The sequence below is a fragment of the Crassostrea angulata genome, chromosome 7, assembly GCF_025612915.1.
Source record: "Crassostrea angulata isolate pt1a10 chromosome 7, ASM2561291v2, whole genome shotgun sequence".
In the NCBI taxonomy this organism is placed as follows: Eukaryota; Metazoa; Mollusca; class Bivalvia; order Ostreida; family Ostreidae; genus Magallana; species Magallana angulata.
The window spans coordinates 32,286,983-32,304,405 of NC_069117.1; the positions used below are offsets into that span (position 1 = coordinate 32,286,983).

The 17,423-nt window shown below is 32.9% G+C and overlaps 2 protein-coding genes across 2 annotated transcripts in view; one reads left to right on the forward strand and one right to left on the reverse strand.

Annotated features, from left to right (window-relative positions):
• Positions 1-322: 322 nt before the first annotated feature.
• Positions 323-8,132, reverse strand: LOC128156889 (beta-secretase 1-like). Its single transcript, XM_052819217.1, has 11 exons — positions 8,032-8,132; positions 6,515-6,898; positions 6,101-6,189; positions 5,483-5,699; positions 4,798-4,932; positions 4,258-4,392; positions 3,959-4,060; positions 3,250-3,408; positions 2,764-2,845; positions 2,385-2,531; positions 323-2,108 (listed from the first exon to the last, which is right to left on the reverse strand). The coding sequence occupies exons 2-11, from the start codon at positions 6,779-6,781 to the stop codon at positions 1,879-1,881; spliced, it is 1,563 nt and encodes a 520-aa protein (XP_052675177.1). The 5' UTR covers positions 6,782-6,898; positions 8,032-8,132; the 3' UTR covers positions 323-1,878.
• Positions 8,133-8,396: 264 nt separating this feature from the next.
• LOC128156893 (uncharacterized) overlaps positions 8,397-17,423 on the forward strand; it is a 62,982-nt gene continuing 53,955 nt past the window's right edge. The window contains exons 1-12 of the mRNA XM_052819220.1: positions 8,397-8,554; positions 10,533-10,657; positions 11,217-11,383; positions 11,901-12,085; positions 12,286-12,411; positions 12,659-12,880; positions 13,005-13,153; positions 13,402-13,513; positions 13,737-13,858; positions 14,071-14,265; positions 14,566-14,797; positions 15,027-15,146. Of these exons, the coding sequence (XP_052675180.1) occupies positions 10,560-10,657; positions 11,217-11,383; positions 11,901-12,085; positions 12,286-12,411; positions 12,659-12,880; positions 13,005-13,153; positions 13,402-13,513; positions 13,737-13,858; positions 14,071-14,265; positions 14,566-14,797; positions 15,027-15,146 (1,728 nt within the window). The 5' untranslated portion in view covers positions 8,397-8,554; positions 10,533-10,559. The remainder of the gene's footprint in view (positions 8,555-10,532; positions 10,658-11,216; positions 11,384-11,900; positions 12,086-12,285; positions 12,412-12,658; positions 12,881-13,004; positions 13,154-13,401; positions 13,514-13,736; positions 13,859-14,070; positions 14,266-14,565; positions 14,798-15,026; positions 15,147-17,423) is intronic.

Sequence of the window (17,423 nt, forward strand, 5' to 3'; positions counted from 1 at the left end):
TATGAAAGCTAGAACAGACATGAAACCTTATAGAAATGAAAAAATGACAGCAGTGTAATGTCAAAAAGTGAAATAAATATATCTTTTTAAACTAAAAACAAAGAAGGTGGGTATATACACATACGAATGTTCATGTATATACCTTATCAAGCTATAAAGAGAATGCATAAATGACAAAAATATTCATAAACAAAACAAAGAAGACACTGAGAAGTGAAACACCAGCTTTTGAGTATATAATATACTAACAGGGTATAGCAAATATTTAGTACGTAATGTAAGTGTACTAATATTAGGACACTTTTGAGTGTTTTTTCTTTACTAAGTTGCTGATGTGCACCCAATCAAACTACAATAATTATTCTTAATTGCATGGAGCTAATTAATGAGTATAACATGATTTTCTCCCTCACTGTAGCATAATAGCTACAACTAGCACTAATGCTATCTGTGCTACACAGCACAAAAAATGCATTGAATTTGAAATATATATAAAGGACATATTATTAATTATATAATATGACGGTATTTAGCCAACAACATGTACAACCTTAATTGAACATGAATAAACATTTCACTATACATTCTAACAATATGTAGCCATGATCTTTAAGCAAAAATGAGACATCTTCATTTTATGGCCAAATAATGTAAATTTCATGAAAAGTTATTACATTTTGAAGGTACTTTCATTTTGATTATATATCCTTCTTAATATTATGTAATGTAATTCTTAAAATTATGTTTTACATGTTCAGATTTCAATAATAAAATAACCAACTAAACACAAAATCATTAAACATTAACAACTTGTCCTATTTTCAACTGCAACTTTATAAAATGCACTTTTTAATACATTATTAATAACATACATGTATACCCATGCAGTTGTAAAAAATTAAACTGTACAAGAACCCATACAGACTTAATAACATTAAATACATATACTATACCTTTATACTAATGTATGTATATTCTAGACAAAAGGTAGATGCTACACATATTCCGGGATTTCAGGATTACAGGTTAAGGTTAAAGAATTGAGGGAAATTTTGCTCTTTAAATATACAAAATGTACATTGTATAGGGTATATATTTTACTTCCTTATACTAAGAAGATCCGAGTGTTAAAGTACCGGTTCTACAGTACTACATGTGCAGGAATAAATCAAAGTACTAAAAGAACTTAAAGTATAGTTGTTTGTGAAAAGTTTGAGAAATACATAGAATTTATTTTCTGGTATATTTCAATCTTGCAGGTAATTTACAAACCAGGCTTAAAATAGCCAGTTTATGGCTGATTTATACAAGATCAAACAATGCCAAAATCAAAGATTACAGTGCTAATTTTAAGCTATAAAATGCCCATTAAAGTTATGCACTATTTACTTTCATAAATATTTTGAGATTGTTGTTCAAATTCAACCAACAACCACCTAACTACCATAGCATGTTTGTCTTGGAATACAAGAGATGCACCAGTGGAAGAGCACAATATCATATGAATTTGTGTTATATAGCGGTAATGCCAAATTATCATTAGCTAAGGCAATATAAAAAATAAACATGTATACTGTATACATTAGATCCTGTGTGATAGGCATTGTATACATGTACATCTACTTTTACTCAAAAATATGTAAAATACATGTTTATATGGAAAATAATACTATCTATGATTGAGGCCCACAACATGATGTATAGCATATTACAAAATTCACTACCGGATGAAAATTCTAACACCTCAACAGAAAACACCTCTAAAAACACCATTCCTAAAGTTTTCTTAGTTAAACATAATTATATGTATTATTAATCAAAGTACCTTGTCAGTTTCACAAGCCTAAAAATAGAAAAAAATTAATCTGCTCTGCGTAATTACGATTCATGCATAAATGATGGTTCATCGATCAGATCGTTTGAGTCTCCATCCGAATTTTGTCGTTTGAATTTTTCATAACACTTCGATGTCCGCCACTGGTACTGAACGAAGAGGAAAAGCAAGGGCAGAATGCAGGCTCCGCAGATTCCCGCCAAAACGTACGCTACTATCGTCAGGGTCTTATTGGATTTCTCTGGTTTAGCATAGGCACAGTTCCCTATGGAACCTGGAATATATGAACAAAATGTGTTTGTTAACGGTAAACACACCTTATGATCACAGTCTGATGATCATTGGGATTAACGTATGTTTAAGCGCTTAACAAATATACATTTTTAAAAACATACTCTTTACTCGAAATACTTTTTTTAAAACTCTACACATGAAAGAAAATTCATATAAACATGTGAATTTTAACCAACCAAAAACAAAAATTATTTTATTATGATTTTTTAGTGTAGAAAAATCTTTCAAAAACAACTTAAATTAAATGCAGACAAACCTGAAAACTGGTAAGGACCAGACATGTGCGACCGGTTGAACTGCTGGGCCACCGCTGGGCAGGTTGTGTCAGCGAACCCTATTCTATTGCTCTGTCTATCAAAGACCACATAGAAACCCTCCATCACAACTGCTCCAATGACTGTACCTAAAAGCAACATTAAATGATTTACATGTAAATAGTAAGACACAAAAAATACATTGAAACAGCATCAACTATCAATATAAAAGAATACATATTACATGAATAAACAGCACAATCCACTAAAACTTATAATGGGGTAAGATGGGGAGGAGGGTTAGGTGGTAGGGGGGAGGGTCTGTCTCTATGAACATGTGAAATTAATGAAAATTACCCATATCTTTGACTTGTAACTTACCAGAAGAAGAACTTGCAATACCAAGCTTGAAGCATATTTCATCTGGATTTTCATCATCTTTCCCTACAGATTTAATGTATTGCTGAAAATAGACAAAAACAAAATTTTATGCATTTTACTCATAATTGTTTTTATTTTCTTTGATACCATACTAGAATTTCCTTCTTGTCAACTCTTGTTAAAGAGCAAATAAAAATGCGGATTCTATTTTTAAATCAAAATAAATCATATATTAAATTACTTTTGCTGAAGAAAATAAACAAGGCACATCTATACAATTTGACAACTGTGTGGTGGGTACCTGGTTGAGATAAATTTATTTTCAAGTAAAATTTTATTAAATCTGCACTACAAAACTATTGACCAGAAACCATTTCATTATCAGCAAATGCAATGTTCTGTGAGGAACGAAGGAAAAAACAAAAAAGATGTTAAAATACACTCCAACCATACGAATCACAAATTGTCAAACGAAAAAATACCTACCTGTGGAGCAACAATGATCTTGAAGGACTGTTGGTCATTCTCTGCAAACCCTAAGGCAACAAATGGGAAAATGTCGTAGGGAATTGCCCCGTCTTTATAGCAAAGATCAATGTCTCCAGTCCAGAATCCATGAGTCAAGGCAGGAGCCTTGGGGGAATTCTGAAAACACAAATTTTAAACATTATGAACCAGGCACAAAACAACCATGGTGATGATCATATGACCTTGGGTCAGGGTCGGGTCATGACAAAACTTTGGTTCATAAGAAACCTGTATCATTAGTATGAGCCTCTGATGTTTCTTCTCTCAAAAAGAATGGACTAAGCATGAAAACGCCATTTTTTTTTGTAATTTAACATTTACATTGGTCAAATGACCTCAGGATGACCTCAGGTCTGGTTTATGACACATTTTTGGGGCCAAAGATAACCCTCTGCTCTTTCTTATTTTTAAGCAATTATCAGTAACCTGATAGGAAAGATTTATGAACAGAAAAGAGACAAAATGGTTGCAATCTATCCTCCCTAACATAGCAGGGATAAAATAAAATTCAGAATGCTTCAATATGTTCAGCTATCAGAGCAAAATTATGGATACCTTCTTGAACATCTTTAGTGTAGTCAACCTAATACATGTGTTTATCTTGTAATTTCAATAAAGAATGTTCATGTTATAAAGGATGTTGATTGTTTGAAATATTTGTAATTACCTGTACATAGTTTTTGATGTGGTCAATGACAGATGTGTACACCTTGTTTGGTAATCTCAGGTCTGTTGTTCCACTGTCAACAATGGTCTTTGGGAAATTATACTGAAAACAAAAAACAATGACATTTTCAGATGCAGAAATAAGAATGTCAACCATTTCTCTTTCTCGACTAAAGAAGCGAGAGAGAATAAGAGAGAGAGAAAATTATGGAGAACCTGGAAAAAGTACAAAACAAAATTTTTGTTTAAGGAATACTGGCAACGATTACTTCCATCATGATGGCAATGAACTCAGTGTACCTCTTTACAGTCCAGGTTGATGCTCTCTCCATTGACCTGTACATCCACAATGACGACCTCATAGTACCACTGTTTGTGTATGTTGGTGAAGAACACAGGTCCACTGTGTAGCTTTGGATCCACCCCTCCAAATGTCTACAGTAAACATGGAAATACATGTAAATACTTCTATATTTATTTATTCAAATAAACATCACTTTCACCAAGCATTATACTGTAAAAGTGGTTATTCATGCTGGTTGTTACGCATGCTTTCTACAGTTAACAATACGCATGGGTATAAAATACAGATGCATGATTTACCACATTAAAGTTTTGATATTTTTACCATACGCGCAGGGGTATTTCATGCAGTTTTAAGCTTACCATGTAACTAGTGTCAATTCCCCCCACGTGTAAATAACCGCTTTTACAGCAAGTGATTGACACTTTAATGGAAATGTTTGATGATGCATGAATATGGTAGCTTTATAGGTACTTTTAAAATTACATGACAGCTAGTCCTAAGTAAATCAAAATTATCAGATCAATTACACTTACAATAGTGCCTCCTAATTCCACATCCTTGTCTGTCTGTTGCTCAAACTTGTCCCCACAGAGCTGTATAGAAAAAACGTCACTTATGCCTGTGTTGTCGATCAGGGAGTCCAGGAAAGGGGTCACAGATTGGTCTGGCTGGAAACATTAATAGTCACATATCTAATGTGTAAGCATTGTACCAGTATATGATATACAATGCTTACACATTTAAGAGGTATGTCAGGAATTCAATGATTTACTAATGATATAATATCATTAATATATCATCAAAATCTGGCATATCATATCTGATAAATCTAATTAAGTCTGAGTTATAACTGACAACTGGAAATTAAAGTTTAAATTCATACATCTCTACTTTTACAAAAGTGAGTTTTGTCATAAGCTTCAAATTATAAATAAAACTTTATCCACAAATAGATAAACTCTCAAGACTAGTTTAATTGACATTCTAAAAAGTATCCTATCTTAAATACCCTATAATGTTCAGATTTGAGAGGAATGTTAACAAATCGTATACCGGTAATTAGTAATATTATGGGATTTCCATATGCTTAAACCTTCAAATAAAAGCGATCATCGTATACATGTAACCAGGCAATAAAACTTTTATTGTAAAAGCTGATTATGGTCTTGAATTATTTACTAATTTAGAAGCTTTTGAATGTTTGATAATTCAAATTACCCTGGCTATGCTACTATAAGCTAATCCAAGAATGCCTTGCCAGTTTGACCCATTGATGAAAAACTGCTTTGACTCTGTAATGAAGGCAATATTGGCTGTCACCGTGACATTAGGGAGTGAGGTCAAGGTCACTAGATCTGACCCCAAAGTTCCCTTCCAGTTTCCCTGTGTGTATGGTACATACACTGAGGTTCCTATAAGTGAATAGGTTGAAGAGCTGAAAATGAATAAAAATTGGTTAACCGCTTCATTTCATCTGGTTGTAGAACATAATAAGGGGTGTATTAAAGTCTGAGAAAAAGTTTTTATTTCATAGGGTACAGATCAAGTAGTTTTCCTCGTTTTAATATCAAGATTTTTAAACAATGCTCTGGCATTTAAACACAATCTAGTATCTCTAGCATTACAAGTTATCATATTAAAAGAAAACAAAATAGATGTTTTCTTTCAAACTTGAGTATAAATGGTGTAAGATAAACTACATGGGAAAGACAACTCTCAAAGAAAAAAAGCCCCACTTTTTATGGTATGATAAGGTATTCCAATCTGTAGGGAAAAAACAACAAAGATCTAACAATTAAATTATCAATTCTCCAGTTGATAGATTGTGACACTTACTTTTCCCTCTGGAAAAATTTATCAATATCTGGGTCAGGGGTGGCAGCAATTGCAAAATTACTACTTCCTGTGTCAATGAGTACATTGATCTGTTAAAAAGAAATAATATATTAAGTACAGTGTACATGTATGGAGAATTGCACGAATGATCAACAAAACATATCAGGATTACATTACTGAAACTTTTACCATATATATCTAATGTAATTTTGATCTAACCACACCACACTTTTTATATCATATTACTTGTACATGTATCACAATTCTTGTGTAAATCAAACACAGCTGTGCCATTGATTTAAGTAATATGGCTAGCTGTTTTATTAACAAATATCAAAAGACAAAGTCAAATCTATAATTATTCACAGATTTGAAACTTGAATGACAGTAATCAAGATAATCCTGCATGCTCACTTTTTGTGGAGGTGTTCCTATCTCCATCTCCACATAGTAGCCTTGACCCGGTTTTCCTTTCAGGTTGTTTCTCTGACTTTGAAATTGATCACTTCTTCTATATCTATCATGTCCGACATTATGGATGTATCCAACTTTTAGAGGAAGTGTAGGAAATGACCCAGCATTCACATGGAATGTATTGACCAACAACGTAAAGGCAAGGATCCACTTGCACGTATCATAAATAAGACTTCTTTTCCTGCTGCAATGCGGGCCTGTTACCATCTCAATGTTGCATTACTTTTCAATAAAAGTAATTTGATGCCTCTTTTTTGGTTATTCAGGTTAAGTTCTGGTGATTACGGTAAGTTATATTACAAGGGTCTGGCATTTCTATACAAACTGAAGCGATAAAGAGATGGAAGTAATAAATCAATCTTAAATAATGTATATGCACAATTCTCTAATGGTCTCAATGAGGATTGTTAAAATACATCTTTATTCATATTAACATATAAAAAAATAATGTTTTTGTGAGAAGAATAATTAGCTACCAAATTAAACCGGGTTATAGATGCATACTGGAATATATACTCATTTTAACCCCTACAAGCAACCAAAGTTTGGGTTATGTTTTAAAACTAGATTATCTCAGGAAAGTCCTGAGATCTGGTTTATGTGCATGTAAATCAAAATATCCTAGCCTACAGATGAATTTTGCCATGAGGAAGATACTTTGCCCTCAACACAGTCACATCATAAAACATATTACTAATGTATTATACTTCATTCCAGGTATCTGCTTCCATTACGTTTTGCTTCATTATCATATTTTGATATCAATCATAAATACTTTTGTGCCCAAACTTCATTCATCCACTAGAATGTTCAGATTTCAGTTTCACCTCTCTAGCATTCAGGTTTTAATACACACTTAAAAATACAAAGGCAATGGGGATTCAGCATTGCAAGTGATGTGAAAAGTACCCAAGCTGATGATAATGTTGAGAAATAGTGCGATGTGTTCCAAGTATTAATTCCGAATGAAAAAAATAAGTCAAAATCTCCCATTTTAAATCTCTAAAAGAAATTTTGTTAAAATTTATGTTAATTTCTCCATGTTAATTTTTCCAAGTAAAATAGATGAAATGTCAATTAATAAATATATATCTTATCTTTCATGATATGTATCATTTATATTTGTCAGATTGCACTTCTTTGACAGGTATGTTTATTCTCTTTAAAATTCGTCAAAAAGTGACGGAAACAGTAACCTGTGGCAGACTTTAATATCTAAAATATGTAAATAATATTTTCTAAACTACAGGTAAGGTATTGATTATTTTCATGTACAGTCTGATAATAAGTAAATATGTATGTACAATCTATCCTATCCTGTATAACATTTTATCAAAACTAATTTCCATCAAGTAGTGGCCATAAAAGGTATATCTATTGTTTAAATAAACAGAAAAGCTTTAATTCTACAGGTAACATGACAGAAGATGGCCCATTTATTTGACATGTTTGCCTACCTCTTCATTCAGAAAACGAGAAAACGGAAGCATAAAGTGAAAGTAAAAAGCGATTGGTAAAACGAGAATTTCATTATAAAACTTGCTAGGCATAACTGTGTAAAATAAACAGATAAACCCCATCGCATACTCTTATTGTGTCTGGGTCTTTTTAATGATAAAATCTGTTCTTCTGATGTTTGCAAAATTACGTCCAACATCGTCACAATTTTTTGTATAATATGCATTAATATTCGGGAGCACCTTGCGAATGACCTCTTTTTACACATGCCATATTACCGGAGATTGCCGAGTTCAACAAAATTGTTGAACTCAAACTAAAGAATCTTAAAATCTGTATGCCTTTTTTGCCGAAATTTATCAATTTTAGAAGCCTGATTGCAAAATAAGATTCTAAACTTTTAACAGTTTGTCGTTATGCAAATGAGTTGGCAACCCAAACAATATGGCGGACAACATGAACGCTCATGGACTTAGAAACCATTAACATTATGTATTTTTAGGAAAAAAATTGATTGTTGGGGTAAGTTTACGGAAATATTTCAATTCCTTACTGTTTAATTTAGATGTGAGTCGCTTGAATTTCAATCTTAGGATATTCGTTGCACAGTCCAACGCACAGCAAAGTGTTTCTGAGACAAGTGCGAGCGACCAATAAAAAAATAAGAAATAAAATTGCATGTAGATAGCAATGGCGTTGCTGATGTAGTCAGTTTAACTAAAAATTGGTAATTGGTGATAAATACATCAAATGTTATATACATGGCTGGTTTGGGAAATGTAATCAGGTGGCATGCACTCATATTATTATACACTTATTCATAGCTATAAAATTGCACAAGAAGTTTGTAAATCAAAGCAACATTACCAGTTAATGATTATGACATTTGAATTGCTAATTCTTGAATGATCCAAATCTTTTTCATTTTTAGTGTTTTTTTATTTATTCATTAGAATGTCGAAAAAAATCCAAGATTTCTGTTTTGAAATGCCTCTTTTATGGTAAATGCAGTATTGTTCTTATGCAGAGTGTATTCATATACTTTGGCAAAGTTTAAGTTAGTACATTGTTTATTATTTTATTTCATTCAAGCAATATCAGTAATGTCATATTTAACAACAGTACTTTAATATATAAGTCAAATTGCCCTGCATCCTATATCAGGAATTAGGCTGGTAAACACTTAAGAAACGTAGAAGTAACCATAAATTAATATTATTGTTCAAAATATTAAACAATTATACCCCTGAATACTTATCTAATATTGTTGGTGAATGTTTCCCCCCACATAATACCTACAATCTTCGAAACAATTTCATCTATCGCACACCTGTTGCAAGAACAACATCTTACTTCAATAGTTTTATACCATCTACAATTATATTGTGGAACAATCTACCTCAAAATACAAAAAATATAACTACAGTTTCAGCATTTAAGAACAGCCTCAAAAATATTAATAGTAAACAACTGTATATGCATAAATTATTTAACCATGGCAAAAGATTAGAAAATATTTGGCATTGTCAGTTGAGAAATAACAGTAGTAACTTAAATGCTGACCTTTATTCACACCACCTTATTGCTTCTCCACTATGTCAGAAGTGCTTTCTTGAAGTGGAAGACTCTAAACATTATTTCTTACACTGTCCATCATATGCCTCCCAGAGAAAATCTCTCTTTGATTATATGAACGACAATTCCATACCAATCACAATTAAGAATCTACTTTTTGGAAGTGATAAACTAACATTTCAAAATAACTTACTATTATTTGATAAAATTCATTTTTACATAAAAAGTACAAACAGATTTAAGTAAATGCATAGGTAAAAATGTACACATTGTATAAAAAATGTATCAAAATGGGTACCACTGACTTTCCTTACACTCCTTTCTTTTCATTTTTTATTGCTTATTTGTTCTCCCCCTCCCCCTCCCACCCCATCCCCCCAAACTTTCCATTTTTTTCTCCTCTGTTATTAATTTTTGTTTTGTTTTTATTACATGTTTTTTCTTTTCTTTCTCATTTTTTCCCTACATTACATATACTTTTTTATTTCCAACCTTAGCAATTAACCATTATTTTTCAATTTTTTTATTTTCATTTTCCTATCATGAGCTATTTGTTTTGTTTATTTTTTTGCACTGTACCTCCTTCCAATACTATTTACATTATTAATCTATTATACAAAATTCCATGGCAATATATATGTATATATATATATTATATATAATTATATAATTACTCATATTATACCTTGACTACAGGAAAGAACATAAATAGGCATTGTGCCTGCTGTTCAATCCAATTCAATGTATTTATATACTTGAATAAAATACTTATTAAATTAAATTGCCCTGCAAAAGAAAAGTACACAGTTTTCATGAGGGGGTTTATCCCTTCAGGTTAAAAATATACCTTGGCTAAAAATTAAAAGACATGTAAATGTATCAAAGACAATCCTACACTTTACCTTCAACATTATTTATTTTGTAGATTTAAAAAGCAATTTAAGACAACAAAATGGACGAACGATTAAAGTGGTTGGAGCTGAGGATAAGCTCCTCCCTCAGACCTAGAAATGAAGAGCTGAAAAATATGTTCCTTAACGATGAAAACAGGTAAAGCTATTTTAAATTGGAAAGTATGATACCACTTTAGTAAAACTTATGGAGCAAGAGTTCTGTATGTATAGTTACATGGTTATTTTCACCACATGTTATTTTTTGTCCATGCAATCACTGTTGCAAAAGGTTTCAGTCTCTAGCACAGATGTAGTTATAAAGAGATATAACTTTCAATTTGGTCTAAATTCATACACTGCATGCCAATTGGGGTAAATAAGGTAAAAATAAAACAGGGGCTAAAATTTCCTCGTATGTAGTATTTCACCAAATAAAGTTGCCTTCTGTTAATTTCATATGCATATACTGGTATAATTATAAAAAAAATTTTACATCACCAAATAAATAATTACCGTACCTATGAATTTACTATAAAATATTGCCAGGACATGCCTTGAAAATTTTCTGATCAGTTACGGTATATAATTGTTTTGAATGGAATTCTATAGGTTATCTAGTTAGTAAGTTAGCCAGTATTAGGAAACCATGCATATTTCCATGCATTAATCAATATTAAAAGGTATCATTTATTGCCTCCATTTGTCCTTTAATGCAGACTTGCCTTTTACGAGTTTATAAACAATGAGGATGTGAGGAAGTTGTTTGTCTACAACAAAGAGAGACAGATCATAGCGTCACTGATCCCACCCTTTGATCTCAAATACAAATCCATCTTCTTTCTGAAGTGCAATGCTGGGACAAAGCTGACCAAAGAAAACATTGGTAAGTATTTAGTGAGTCGTCTGCCTTTGTCAGAAAGGGAATTTTGTAGGTTCTTTTTTTTTTAGGGGATGGGGTGGAAGGGAGGTGGCAGCTGTTGATGAATATAGCAGGACAGTTTAACTTCGGCATCTCAAACACCAATATCTCGAATACAATGGATATGTCGAAATGATTTTTAAGTCCCAAACACTTAAACTTTTAGTATTTTACCCTTGATATCTTGAATACTCGAATATCTCGAAGTTTATAACCAGTCCCATCTAGTTCGAGATAATGAGGTTTGACTGTACTTATATTTCGAGTCAATTATTAAAATATAAATAATATGCAGTCAACTGAACTTTATCGTGTACTCAACTTTTTAGTGTTTTTATAAAGATGTGAAAAACTATAAATTTAAATTACATTTTTATGACGTGAAATAAGGTTTGGATATTAATGTTGCATACAGATACTGATTAGGCATAATACATCACCATTTAAGATAAATCATTTAATGAGAATGCTGTTTTTGCAGGAAATGAAGTCTTTTACATTGATTGCACTAACATACCCCTTGAGCACCTAGAGCTGCTTATCAGAGAGGTTTATCTCCCCTTGATGTGCACAAATCAGGGGAAAATTGCCACTGGTGGGGACAAAGTGATGGATATCCTCCATAGACTTATGTCTGTTGTAGAAGTGTCCCAAGGTCATGTAGAGGTTAGTGCATTTAATTTAAAACAACCATTTTGTATTAAAGAACTCTCTGAGATTTCATTGTTGAATTTTGGAATGGTCTTAAAACATGAAAATTATGATGTTCTTTAAAAGCAATTTGCTTAAACCGTCAAATCTTGAAATGATTTTAAAATTCAACATTCGTAGGATTCTCTATTAAAAGTATTTTTCAACCATTACAGGGGCGCATCATTCTAAGTCTACCCTCCATAGAAGTATTAGCAGAAGCAGCTGCCACCCCAAACAGAAGAGGAGCTGTTTTACATGTCTTGGAGACTACAGTGCTGGCATGGATCAAACAAATAAAGGTATGCAAGCTTCTATAACCACTGCCATTATTTTCCACTCCTTTTCCATCATTTACCACCACTCAAACATTATCAACAACAATAATCCCCACAAAAGGAGCCTTAACACTCGTATTATAAATTTCTAGAATTACTGCTTTAATTTGAGAGTGGATTGCCTTTTGTGCATCATTCTGTAAGTGATAAAAGACAAAAACTGTCCATTGTGTGACTAAAAGAATGTAGATAAATGGATTTTTTCTTGCAGGGCGTTTTGAAACATGACCCAATAGCTGACCTGTTCCACCATTATGGACCAGAGCCAGGCCCTCTTGATGAGGTCAAGATGTGGGAGCGGCAGTTAGGACGTCTGCACTCCATTCTGAGACAGCTAGAATCCCCTGTAGCCAAGGACATCCTGCAGAATTTGGACCAAGCTCAAAGCCAGTATTCCAGTTCTTTTAACCATGTGAGGAAAGATGTCAACAAGGTATGTTTAGTTGGTTTATAGTTTGAATTTGATTTTTAGTACAGTAAATTGTAAAAGCTTATTGTAAGCTAGATTGAATGGTCTACACTCTTTTGTTGAACATTGTGTGTGTCTCTCTCTTTAGGCGGTGTCAGAGACAAACAGAACTCTCCGATTCCTCACCACCATGCAGTGGTTGTTCGAGGATTTGAACAGCACTCTGAACCCTTGCCACATGCTGAAGTTGTTCAAACCACTGATGCAGGTTCTCTTCCTAGTCTGGCAGCATTCTGTGTAAGTTTTTTTGTACCCCCCCCCCCCTCCAAAAGGGGGGGGGGGGGCTGTAACTATTTTCTTCATTATCATATCAGTCATAGGAAATAGTTACGTGTATTGAAAGAGTATAAGATTTTCACTTGTACTAGGTAGATTTAACTACTATTCAGTAAATTTATAAATGAATTTTTAAACATGGCTTCTTGATGAGCAGAATCTTTTGTTTTCAATACATTGCAAATTGCAATATATTCTTGTATGTTTAGGTACTACCATCAGATGGATAAATTCCACAATCTCCTGAGATTGCTGTCCAATGAAGTGGTCCACAGAGCCATTGCAATGGTCGGGGAAGACATTCTGAGAGAGCCACTGGAGGTATGCAAGGGAGATGTAATATTCAAACAGAATTCATGACATGTGTTTAATTAATTTAAAAAATACAGGAGAACCTCTTTAGATAGCAGACTGAAGATATCAAAAATTTAAAATTAAATTCAACTGTGTGTCCGTATAGGCTTATACGGTAATCAGAGTTTGTTTTGATCCCTTCCTCATAGAGAGTCTCAATTTCATATGCTGTTATATTATGTTTTTATAGTCATATACCAAACTGAAGGAGGCTCTGAGGGTCTGTGCTGCATTCAGAGGAACCTATCTAGACTTCAAAGACAAAGCTGATGACAAGAATGCCCAAAACATTGCCGAAAATGCAGAGAGATTGTAAGAATCCTTTCTACCAGGATCATGCATTTAAAATGGCATTGGAGTTTATATTAAAGAGATCTAATATTTTTTCATCTATCTGAATTTGATTATAGATATGAATAGGAATTGGATATAAGACGATGTAGCTATTTAACTCAGCTTTGAAAATAAGCCAGAGTGAAAGAAAATGAATTATAAAGAATTAATTTTGGTTTTCTCCTTTTCAGAGCCTCAAGGCCACAAGGCAGTCTGTTTCTGACCAAAATGTATGGACCCCATGCCTACACCCCCAGGTATGGTCTGAGACACGGGGATGGACACTCAAGCAGTGACTCCCTTACTGACGATGAACTGTGGACAGACAGTCCCTGGCCCCCAAGAAATGCTCCCTGCTTTGACCTTTTAAACAGCTTCATGGAGAGGTAATTATGCTTATTTTCAGATAATCAAAGTACCAAAATGCTCGTGCTGTAGAACATGCTCTATGAGAGGAAAACTTTCTTGATACAATTTGTATTACTGAATAAGTATAAAGAAATCATCAAACTATTAACTTGTCTCACAGGATTCCAAAATTCAATAATCATAGTCCTGAAATTCTTGTGGAATGTTTGCTTTCAATAACTTGCTTCAATGACCGTAAGAAAAATTTCTATTGAACATTTTTTTTTAATGACTGAATATGTATAAAGTAAGCAACAAAATATTGATTTGTATCACAGGTGCAATGATGTACTGGAGCTAGTGGAGACCACCCGCCACTTCCGTCTGCTAGCAGATGCCGCCGAGATAGGTGGTGCCGGAAGTATGAGCCTGGATGCTTTGGTCAAAGAGATCCACGTCAAATACACACAAGCCATGAAGGAGTTTTTTGCTGTAGTGGACAACGTCCTTAGTATAGATGGAACCCAGAATTTTGAAAGGGCCTTCTTTAGATTTAGAACTGTAGTGAAGGTTGGTCTAATTAAAATATTCTTGGTTCTGAAACAAAAAAAAACATTTTAAAAATTATTCCAAGTTTTTGGAATCAGTCACACCATTAACATAGAATAGATATATGCATCTCTGTTTGCAGAAAGTCATTGGCATAATGTGAACTTTTTACCAAAAATAAAATCATAGATATTTTTTTATGGTAGCATTGGGTCTCTGATTTTTAACAGCCTACAATTTTAAATTTCAGTCCTTAGAGAAGAGGTTGGCGGAGATCCTCCGTCTGTCCTATAACCACTGCCCAACGGTGGAGTCCCAGCTCCGCCTCCTGGAGGTGTTTGAGGGGGTCAGTGGGCGTGAGCTCGTACAGGTCAGTGGTGTCTCATTTTCACCAAATCATTTGATGCTGTGGTTTCATCAATATTCGTTGACTTCTGATTTTCGTGGATTTAGTTCTTGAGTTGATCCATGGAGTTAAATTTTCATTTAATTGCAGTTTTAAATAACATACCAGTATATTGTATTGAGATCGTCAAGGATCATTGTCCACAAATTTACTGTCCTTAAAACTGTGAATTTCTTTAAATCCATGAAAAGTTTATGTCCATGAATTTTGATAAAACCACGGTATCTGAATTCAGTTTTCATATGGTTTTTTTACTAACATGCTTTTAATTAGTCTTTGATTGCAACAACAGTTCCTCAGCCAAAATTCAATTATTTGAATTCCTTAATGCATGTATTTTAAAAGTATTTTTATCTTACCGGTAAAAGTGACCATGTAGATGTAATTGTGTATGGTTTACCTAATTTTACATGTACTAGCTAGAGTTTTTGCCGTTATAAGGTTATATCTGACAATATTTTTAAAAATTGACTTTTTCACGAATTAAGAAAGTTCAGGAGTCAAACTGGTAATTCATTTTTGTTTAAATGTTAAAAATTGTCATCACATCTGGTAAATGTATGTGTGTTGCATGAACACGGCATGAAGTCAAAGGATTGAGCAATTTAATGTATCAACTATGGTTATTTTTTATATGATGTATTGACTGCCAAGCACTTACTAAACACAGTCAAAAATTTAAATTCACTGTATGAACTTGATTATTTATTCAATCTTCTTTCTAAAGAATAAAGGGGTTTGTATATAGACACTAGCTGAGAATGCATTTGAAGATGTGTATTATTTAAATTTTTTGTTGTTTTGTGTATATATGGTCAATATTCTGTTGTTTTAGGGTGTGTGTTTTTATTTTTCTCTATATCTTTTTAGAAATTGAATGCATATTCAAAGACAATATCTTTATGATGCATTATTCCTCCTAAGTCTTCCTAACAAATGTAAACTGAGTGTAATAATTTAAATGCATATAATTTTAGCCTACTATGACCATGAGAACAAAAAATATCGGTAACCAAAATTGCTCTAAACAATACATTGTAATGTAAAATTTTTCCAGTGAGAGTGTCAATGCCAGCTAGCATTGCATGTGATCTGAATTGTTGGAGCATTGTACTTTAGATACATGGCATGTATGTGCGGATGTAAACATATATGATTACGTTTTAATTATCTTTAATCAAGCATGCACAGTAATTAATTTCTCATGTGTGCATTAGATAAATAAAATCTTGGTTCCCTTGTGTGCATTTATAAATCCTTTAAAGATTTTCAGCTTTGATAAATCCTTTGTTTTTTTTGCACTGAAAATTTTGCAGAATGCTCCACAAGTGTATATTAACAGACTGGTATAAATACAATTTCACTAATCCCACCGTAATTCACACTTTTCACCGAAATTTGCCGGAGCCGAAATATTTACCTGGCCCTTGTTAGCATGTCACGTGACCTCCCAGATAAATCAAATCTTGGTTCCCTTGTGTGCATTTATAAATCCTTTAAAGATTTTCAGCTTTGATATACATATATTGTGTTTTATGATTCCTATTCTGTTTTGTCGTGTTGTGAGAGTACTGACCAGACATTACTCTATATGTTTTGTGTATAGTCTGCAAGGAGGGGAATTTTTCCTCTCATTGATCTGACATACTTCAAATTAGGACAAAATTCAAATTTTTAACCCTGAAACAGGGGTCTGTCTTTGAAAGCTTCAGGGAAGTTTTTTTAAGTACCCGGTAGAAATTTTGTAGGTTTTGGACTGTGTGATTTTACTGGTAGATGACTTTTTAGTTGTTTTTATCATAATCTCAATAAAGCATTCTTTGATTTTAAAGTATTCATCAATATTTGTGAGTTATATATTATTTATGATAAATGACGAGATAATTTCAAGGACGTAATCATAGCTGAAATGAATGTTTCAATGATCAGTTGTTGTTGTTGTTGCTTGAGTTATAAGTATATACCCCTAACGTCTCTCCCCTTGCTTTGTCATTTGGCTATCAACAGAAGAACAGGACTAGAATCTGGGTATGTTATTGTTGTTAATTAGTCACAGTATGGGTAATTACAAGACAGTACAGTAGATTTTAATTCAAAAAGTAGCAGGCATATTAAATGAATTTTGCAAATTGGCAGGGCAAACATTCTTAATAACCATTCCAGAGGCATCACTCAATACTCTATTGGATCCCCAATCAACCTTGTTAAAATTTTATTAAGTTTTTACTCCGTTGATGTATT

Excerpts from the sequence above, each read along its gene's own strand:
- LOC128156889 (XM_052819217.1), bottom strand. The coding sequence starts at position 6,781 with ATGGTAACAGGCCCGCATTGCAGCAGGAAAAGAAGTCTTATTTATGAT. Across the intron at positions 4,933-5,482 it reads CTTATAGTAGCATAGCCAGG|CCAGACCAATCTGTGACCCC; the intron begins GTAATTTGAATT and ends TAATGTTTCCAG. Across the intron at positions 2,109-2,384 it reads TGGTCCTTACCAGTTTTCAG|GTTCCATAGGGAACTGTGCC; the intron begins GTTTGTCTGCAT and ends CATATATTCCAG.